Consider the following 9,416-nt stretch of genomic DNA (forward strand, 5'->3'; position numbering starts at 1 on the left):
TGCCCAGCCCCACGGCCACGCTTTGTTCCAGCCCCAGGGAGGAATTACATGGGAATCATCATCAAAGATGGCAGGGCTGCTCATGAAGTGGATTGTATTTCCCTCATTTAATTTCCCAGCAGTGAGATTTCCCCCCCCCCCACTTTAAGCCAATTGAAACTCAGGCAACAGTACACGGCTTCACCATACGCTAGCAGCACTTAAATTTTTATTACCGCTGAAAATAGTCTGGATCACAAGAGCTAAGAAATGCTTTAAATCATCTGGTCTTGCCTGTTGCACATCTTACTCAGCTTTTACACATCCTTTACTGCACAAAAAAAGCAGCGCTCCTGTTTTGCAGATCTGTGTCTCCCAGCATACTTAAACAAATTGTATCTATCAAGTGAGCACTGCCTGTCTTCCACTTTGCAACTGCCTTACAAAAATCTTAGAAATTGTACACAGCATACTTGAAGATAAGGCCAGATAAGACAACTGCTCGCCAATTCTTCCAAGACACACAGCAGGAAATTACCAACCCCTCCAGATACAGCCCCACAACAGCAAAACCAGGGCCACGCCAAGGATCCCTCCTCTTAAGTCCTGCAAACTTCAGCTGAGCTAGAAGCCTACAACAAAGCACTGCTCATTTAAGGCTACAGAAGAGGCAGAACTGGAATTCTGGAAAAAAAAAAAAACTGAGCCTGATTTGCTCCCCAAATGCCCTACCAGGATGGCCTCCCAGGTGCTCAGCCTTGATTTCAGCTGCAGGAGAAAAACAAAAAGCCCTTTACAAACAGCCACAGCAAAGATAAGCACATTAACCTTCCATTAAGGAGAACAGAACAAATGTCTCTGACAACAAATGCTATCAATTACAGCTGAATGTCAAGAGTGGGCATGCTTTTAGTCTAAATCAGCTTCAGTTGAAATTCTACCTCAAAATGACCAAAGTTTTGAAAAAGAAAAATGACTGCAGTCAATGACATGCAACAGGTGCCCAAAAAAGACCCCCAAACTTACTTCAAATTGCACGTCAGTTATTGCATAATGAGCTAAAAAGCCACTTATGGGGTATTGGTTCTGAAGAGCACCCACGCTCTCTCAGCAGGAAGCACCCACATGCAAGCACGTAGGGTCAGCTCCCCCAGCTTACGCCTTCCCTGCCTCATGGCACAGCGTGGTGAGCAACAGCACTGGTGAAAGCAGTGGGGAAACAACAGCAAATCTAAACAAAACATGCAGAGCACCCACCCCCTGCAGGCGTGGACAACCCGAGGAGCTCACCCCAAGTCAGCTCTGATTAAACCTCTTGGAGAGGACTATTCCACGGCCAGCATGCAAACTGAGGTTTCACTGCAGGCTTCATCTCTGGCAGCGGAAGGAGAGGAGGAAAAGCCTGGCCCAGGACCACTGCCTTTGTACCAGTCCCATCCCGTACCAGCTCCCTGCCACCACGTGGCACCTTGTGCCAGCCACTGGCACTCAGCTCCCTTGATTTTGGCTAAGCCCAAGAGAAAGTCCATCAGCAAATGCCTACATTTATATATATTTAATGCACCTATATCTATATTTAATGCACCTACATTTTAATGCACAAAGATTTTTAAAAAGATGCACATATACATTTGTATTTGGGAGTGCAATCATGAGGTGTTTTCTGCTCGATAAGGTTCTTGGTTAAGGCAAGTTTCAATTACAGCCTATGACTGCTGCAATACAAGGTACAACAAAGCAAGAGAGTACAGAACATTTTGAAAGCAGATGTATTGCTATTGCAGCAACTTCACATCCAGGACAGTCTGTGAAAGGAGATTTTAAATGCATATTGATGTTTTTCCCTTCCATTTGTGACAAAGCAACTTTAAACCAGATTTCCAGACAACTTTCTGGCCACAGTCCAGTGTTGGCATCCCTGAAGGTGAGGTCTGAAATCTGCAGGACCGGTCTGCCACAACCCTACCCACGTGCCCATAGGATGAAAACACAGAAGCAATGCTATAAGTGATGTCTTTTATCCCCCTCTTGTTTTTACAAAATCTGTTCCCAGACACCTGCATACCACTGGATTACACTGGAAGAAAAGGGGTAAAGGCAGCATCCAAGGCTTTCACCATATGGACAGGCTGAGGACCACTTTCACTATATCCTCCCACCACTCAGCAGGAGGAAAGGCACTGCAGGTCAAGATAACCAGTCCTGTGCAAAACAAAAAGCAACAAAACACAAGCAGAGTACCTTCCTGAAGCTGCAGCGGGCATCAGCCTCACACAGCATGGAGAAATTCAGGTGCTGCACCAGGGCCAGGCAGACCAGCACTGCAGGGAAAGCATCGCTTTGTAACCACAAATGGGTGACTGCAATCCATGTAACAGATCCACGCACATCCCGGAGCCACACGTATTGCAAAAAGCAAAGTACTAGCTAACCAGATGCAATATTCATTGATTCAGCCAGTGAACAATCTGGTGGTCAGATGCCAGAAAAGCCAAAATAATTCAGCAAACTGCAGTGCAGTGGTTACGGAGAGTAGATAGGCTGCATTGCATTAGTAAAGCCATCCTGCAGATACCGTGCAAAGAACCAGGAGAAAGCAAAACTGCAACAGAGAGGATATCACAGGGTATCGCTGTGAATAGCGTGAGACCAGCTGGTCACACACAGTGCTACCCAGTGAGGCCCAACCTCAAGCACTGTGGTCAGTTTGGGTCTCTCACTATAGAAAGGATTTCTTGTTGCTCAAGGGTTCAGAGAAGAGCAATAAAGCTGGTGATGGGACTGGAAAACAAGAGTTATGAGGTACAGCGGAGAGAACTGGGGCTGCTCAGCCTGAGAGGAGGCCTTGGTGCTCTCTGTAAGGACCTGCTAAGCTGTTGCCAATCACTTTCCTGAGATGACAAGTGATCGGATACAAGGAAACAGCCTCAAGTTGTGTGGTATAGACTGGATATCAGGAAGAATTTCTTCACGGACGTGGGCGAGTGTGGTACTCAGGGATGTGATTTGGTTGCAGACTTGTAGTGTTAGGTGATGGTTAGACCTGGTGCCTCGTAGGTCTTTTCCAACCTAAATGGTTCTACAACATCATTATTACCAGAAGTGGCTTACAATTACCAGCAGTGAACTTACTGCCTGCCTTCCCATCAGCAGGACACGTCTTCTGATGGGCACGGTGTCCTCGTGGTCAAGACGCAATTGAGCAGGCCCGTCCCACCAACACACAGGTCATGCAGTGCTCACTATTGACACAAGCACGATTGTGGAAAAGGCCCCAGCAGTGACTCTCAGCCCCGGCAGGCACAGAACCTCAAGGCTGGAGTGCTCACAGCCCTGCAATCTCTTGGCTATTAGAACAGGGGCACAAAGAAGACAGTCTGCGCAGAGATAAGAGGAGCAGAGGTTCTCCCAGCTTGCCTGTGGTGATATTTAATCATTTGTAGAGATCAAAGCCCAGATGTCCAGATCCAAGTCCATTGGCTGGGCAGAGGACAAGCAGGTAAAGTCCAAAACTTGTGTGCTCTCAGTGAGCCACAGCACTGGCAAAACCCGCCAGGCAAAAACCAGCCTGTGCTTCCCAGCAGTGGACCTCAGCTAGCACGGAAATATTTCAGAGATGATGTACCAGGAGAAGCAGCTTTCAGTCCAAGGTCTCGCATAAGTTATTTTTCAAGCTTGAGCTGTGCCAGCACACTGGCAACTACTGCCTGCTCTGGAGCAGGGCTCAGCAGGGACTCCGGTGGGCACTTTCCAGCAGAAGGCCACAAAAGGAACAGCCAAGCATGGAGATGGGCACAGGGAGACCTCCCAGCATTGGCACCCACTCCCTAAATGCAATTAAATTACAGAAACTCCCATGGAAAATCCCCTGAAGTGACGTTTCCTGGGAAAGGCATGTTGCTTAAGAACACACTCCATCACCCCAATTCCAAGTTTCCTGGAAGACACAAATCCACCCTTCCTAGACAACATACCCCGAGGACTTCCACCTCTCAGTAGAAGGATAAAGTCTTCCAACTGCATGCAGTCCCTCAGCACCAAGGAATGAACAGCCAAAGGCAGGCTGCTCTCAGCTGTGTGCCTCAACAGGTGAGACCCTGGGGCAGAAGGATGCTCACAGCAATTCAGCACCAGTGGCTGAAAACACAACCACTGGCCGAGCAGACACTTGTTTCAGAGCAAAGGTTTTTTCTGGTTGAGACCATCTTCTCAGCAAGCTTTGCTTTTCCTCAAGACAATTTCAAAAACCTCCCCAGCAGAGAGGATACAAACAGTTACAGACAGAAAGCAGCAGCTTTAATCAAAAAGAAAGCGCATAAACCAAGGGCAACAGGATTACATTAAAGACAAGTCCCCAAACCCTGCTATTAATAGAGGGCCTGTTTGCTTTTACAGTTTCCACTGTTAAAAGCAAATTGCCATGCTTGCAGTTGCAATTCAGCGAGAAGCTAGACTCTAAACCTTGCCTGTACAATACAGCAGATCATCATTATTCTTAGCAAAATACCAATTGGAGTCAGAAATGGTTTCAAGAATAAAATGCAACCCTGCACATATCTAATTCTCTGTGTTTAGAAACTTTTCCTCTAAGGATTTAATTGGCAGCATGGCTTTAACGTCCGCCGGGTGCTTTCCAGCCCCCTCCCTGCAGCAGTTTCAAACCTCTCCAAACTTCAGCTGCACACATGAACATTTCACTTGTGTGAGGATGGGTTTTTGTTTGATTTTATTTATTTTTAGCCAAACGGTTGAGCTACTTCTGGGAAAAAAGGCTCCGGGTAGGAGAATGTTCTACAGCTTTAAAGAAAAACAGTTACACAAATTTGAGAAACAGTTTTTTAGGATATGCGCTTTGATACGGGACTTAGCTCTTTGAGGGAGTGGTTTGGAGCTGGCAGGCACAGATCAAAACCCAGTGCTCTGGTGGAGAGGAGGCTGCAGCAGCTCATGCACTCTGGGGAAGCCCAGGGCCAACTGGGGCTGCTCCCCAGGTGTTCACAAGTGCACTTCTAGCACCCTTCTGTACCGTACAAAGTCCCACTTTGCATCATGGAACAGCAGATACAACAGCAAAACATATCATGACCAGCAGTCAGGAAAAAGGAGAATCACTCCTTGACCAAAGAGGGGGTTTGCACCGTGGAAAAACGAAAAGGCAACAGCCCAGTGCCACACTGTCCTGCGTGCAACAGGCTGCTCTGCACCTTCCCCACTGCTCTTGTTCCTTATTTCTAGCTTCCTGATTCGAGACTTCGGGGTGTCCTCTGCAGTAACACGCGGTCTGCGCCGCAGCTGCTATCAGCAGAACTCGCTCTGAGTGTGGCAAACAGTGTTATCACGCTAAGGACGCTTTACAAAACAAATTCCAGCAACAATGCTTTTATTCATGAGAAGTTAAAGCCGCTTCATTTAAATCCACGCTCTCTTGAAGCATGGGATTCAGCCGAGCAGAACAGCCACCCGGAGTCACGGACACCCCGCAGCGCTGCATGCCCAGACCCAGCCTGTGCCGCCTGCAGTTTTTTGTCACTTTAAGGAGAGCAAAATGCTCAAGTTGGCAGCCAGGCACAAGGTATTTGACACACAGACTTGCTCTCAAAGTGCTAGCATGGCTGGACTGGGGAAAAAGCGGTTCTCAAGACTTCCTCCCCCAGCCCATGCTCCTCATGAGAATAGGAACTGCAATCACACACTAATGTTTGCTTCACACTGTTTAAAAAAAAAATTTAAAGCAAGCATGAAAGAAAATAACAGATGTGTTCCATATCCCAAAATAGACCATATTACACATTTGCTGCAAAAACTAGCGATGAGTGTAAATGAGCACCCTCCACCACATGCGTTCCCGCACAGTTCTTGCTCATGCACTCTGCCCAGCCAGCACATGGGCACCTTGCTGTTGTGGTCCCTGCCCTCCTCACCTCCTTGTGGCCCACCACACCGCACGGGGAGTTTTATTTTTCTTTCTGCCTTTGCAGTGCATCTTTGTGGAGGACAGCTTTCCTGTGGAGTATTAGATTAGACTGGCCCCAGGGAGGTAGGGAACAGCACCCACCGCCTGCCCCTTCCTTCCCCCCCCTCACTGCAGGAGCCCCAGGCTTCTCGGGCAGGATCTGATTGTCTGGCCAACCTCCGGCACACACCTCTTGAGTCAACACATGCCTTTTCCCAAGCCTTTCTTCTGTCTTTGCTCCTCCCCAGAGGACAGGGGGGGGCAAGCAGCTATGGCTTAGGTGTCACAAGGGGACAAAATAGACTGATCACTGAGATTTATGCCCTGGGGAAGGTGGAGGGAGTGTGAGAGCATCAGGTTGGTAGGGCAAGGCAGCAGGAATGCACCCAGGCGGCCCCCACCCAAGCCTTGCAACACCAGTCTTCCTCTGCGTGGGGTTTTGGGGCAAATGAAGTAAGATGATCTTCAAAACACAAAGGGGCATTGTAAAACCACCTTGCCCAAAGCAAACCTCAAGTCTCTTGCCAGGCACTGCTTGTATGCATGGGAGCTTCCATCTGCAGACAGGACCCAGCACCCGGATACTCCGGGAAGGGATTCTGAAAGCAAATTTGCAAGCATTTGCACAAGGGAAAAAGCCCTCCCCTGTCACAGGCTTAACACCAGCAGCAAGCAAAGCTCACCCTGAGAGTGAGAGCAGGAGATGAGGCACTGCCAGGCTGCTTGGGTCCCTGGCTGGCAGCCGCAGATAACCCAGGAACCCAGCTCCTGTACGCCTGTCCTTTGTCACCCCACTCTGTGGCAGTACGCGCATAATTTTGTAATTAAATAAAATGAGCCCCAGATGGAAAACCTCCACATTAAAGCAGCATGAAGCACACAATTTACAAGTAACAGCCTGCTACAAAGGCTGCACAATGCCAACCTAGTTCGCTCTGGATATTTCCCACAAAGACACCAAGCATCTGAGCCTAGGGCACTGCACGGGGGACATGCAGGGGACAGGCTGCCTTCCTGACCTGTGGGCTATTGGCATCCGTGTGGCACTGCCAGCAGCGAGGCTGAGGAGGAAGGAGGTGAGACATCATCACCAAGACAGACCTGCAGGAAGACAGCGGCATCACAAAACTGATTTGGCCAAGGCAGAAGCAACGCAAGCCCGCTGAAGAGGTGTCATCTTCCCCAACTTCAAGTCAGTGCTCTGAGACTGAACAGCTCACCAGCATCCAGTGCCTGCTAACATCACCACGCAAGGGATGCAGCTTTAAATAAAAGCAAACAGGAAAAAAAAAAAAAAAACCAATAGGGCCATGAGTAACTTTTCTTTGTCAGCTTGTTGGTTCTTACAAGACCTGAACCTGCGCTCACCCCGCTGCACTGACAGAGCTGCTAGCAGCTGCAATCCAGATCCCTGCCTGCCAGCCACAGCCGCTGTCTGCAGCCTTGGCCCCAAGGTATGGCTGCATGCACGCTTCAGAAGAATCCAGAAAGGTAATTAAGAAAAAAAAAGCACGTTATCTCCAATCCACAACACAGGGACCTGCCCTGCCAACCTCCAGGCACACTGGAGGGAGCTGCAGCTGCTCACAGAGTGCAGACCCCAACCTTTCACGGCAAGCACTCTGAATGCTGCTGCAGCCTTCCTACAAAAGGGACGCAAGCAGCATGAGACTAAAAATAAAACCCCAATACCAATTCTCTTTTGGAAGCGGATTTTGAAGTTAAATTTCAAGTTGACGGTATCTCCTTAAAGTGGATTAACCGTGGCAATCCAATCTTGCCTCCCCACAGCGATCCCGGCGCAATGCTCACTTCAGCAGCAGGGATCTCACTGGTGTAAACTGAAGCTCAGAGCCCATTTGTTCCTGCAGGGAGCATGACCCTGTGTCCTGTGAAATACACCTGGAAACAGTCTGGCATTTCTGAGCCTCTGGCAGAGGGCAGGCAGTGAAGCAGCAGCACCATTTGTCAGAGCAGCCTTGCAGGGACCTCAGCACAAGATCATCTCCAGACTTCAACCACTGCAGCGAGCTTCCTGCAGTGCCACAGCACAAGCACCTCAAAGCCCTGTGCTGCCCATACGACCATAGGGCTGAGGGCAGCCCAGTGGCTCCGAGCCACCCCAGGGTGATGTGCAACAGCAGCAGGAGCTGCTATCTGCCCCAGCCTGGGCTGGGCAACTTGCACCGGCCTGATAGCAAGCAGGGAGCACGCACATAGCTGGAGAAGCGTTCAGCAACCCTGCCCCTAAGGAGTAGCAGAAGGCTCCTCTTCCTTTTGACATGAGGATGATGGAGCCAAGCACAGATAGCACCCACAGATCCCGCAGTTGTCTCAGCAGCTCCCCAGCACTCACTTACACAAAGCAGCCAACTAAAATCAGTTTTTAACAGAATTCCAGTGCTCTGTACTCAAACGACCTCCTGATGCGCATTGCAAGCCTTCAACAAGGGAGCGGTAGGAAGCACGCAGCACCAGGCAGGGCTTAAGCCTCAGTAACTGGGGGCACCGCAATTACATCCGCTACATTCACGCCTGGGGCCATGAAACCAGTCAGTTGCTGTGTCTGCTACAAGGCCAACCCAGAGACTCCAACAGAAACACAACCTAAAAGCACAAAGACAGTAAAATTAACCATTTTCACTCCTAGTGCAACTTAAAAAGGAGAAGAGTTCCTTGTGCTGAAAGTCCAGCATAAACAGCTCACTCAAAAACAGAAGTTAACACAACAAAAAAATATCATTTTTCAGCAGTTCTGCCCTTGCAGGAGCTGAAAGCAGAGTGCATCGCCCCAGGGCCAAGAGGGGCACGCGGTGCACCAGTAACACACAGCTGCCATTTGGAACCCCAGCAACTTTGCTGTGCAATCAGCGACACTGCTGAACACACAGAGGCTTCTGAAATGATGCAAAAGTCCTGGTTTTACACTTGCTGCGGAACAGGAAAAAGTGAGTAATTACAGAGTCCAGTCCAAGCAATGAGGTCACAGGGAAATCTCCAAAGTAGCTCATGTGGCACTGGGGAGGCTTTTAAGGTGTTATCTGGGGACGAGAAGTGCTGGGAAGAGCAGTGCTGAGCACACTGACAGCTGCTGGGTACCTCCATCCTGCTGCTGGCTGCACGGAACTGGCGTGCGCTTCCCGGGACGGGAAAATACCCCTGTATTAACTTTTTCATCATCATTATTATTATGGGGGGGGGGGGGGAGAAGGGAGGGAGAGGGTGTATATTAAAAAAAAAATCCTAGAAGAAAACGTTCCTGTTCTTGCAGCAAAGCCAGCGCCTCTCGGAGCCCCGCAGCGCCAGCAGTGCCCGAGGGGGAGGCTCGAGGAGGACGAGGGCCGCCCCAACAGCACGGCGGCCGGAGCCCCTCAGGAAGCGCGACCCAAGCACGCGGAGACCCCGGCCTCCCCCCGCCCGGCCCCGGCCCCGCACTCACCAGGCGGCTCAGGCTGCGGCGGAGCATCGCGCAGCGCCCGGCCCC

General features: G+C 49.9%; 1 protein-coding gene across 3 annotated transcripts in view; it reads right to left on the reverse strand.

Moving 5' to 3' along the window:
* ATP11C (ATPase phospholipid transporting 11C) overlaps window positions 1–9,416 on the reverse strand; it is a 52,161-nt gene extending 42,745 nt beyond the window's left edge. Inside the window, exon 1 of one of the 3 annotated variants that reach the window (XM_021406614.1) lies at window positions 9,372–9,416. In XM_021406614.1, coding sequence (XP_021262289.1) covers window positions 9,372–9,398 — 27 coding nt within the window. In that variant the 5' untranslated portion in view covers window positions 9,399–9,416. Of the gene's footprint in view, window positions 1–2,220; window positions 2,275–6,951; window positions 7,033–9,371 lie in introns of those variants that run through there. The other 2 variants (XM_021406613.1, XM_021406610.1) reach the window with 2 other exon arrangements.

This window comes from Numida meleagris, chromosome 8, assembly GCF_002078875.1.
Source record: "Numida meleagris isolate 19003 breed g44 Domestic line chromosome 8, NumMel1.0, whole genome shotgun sequence".
In the NCBI taxonomy this organism is placed as follows: Eukaryota; Metazoa; Chordata; class Aves; order Galliformes; family Numididae; genus Numida; species Numida meleagris.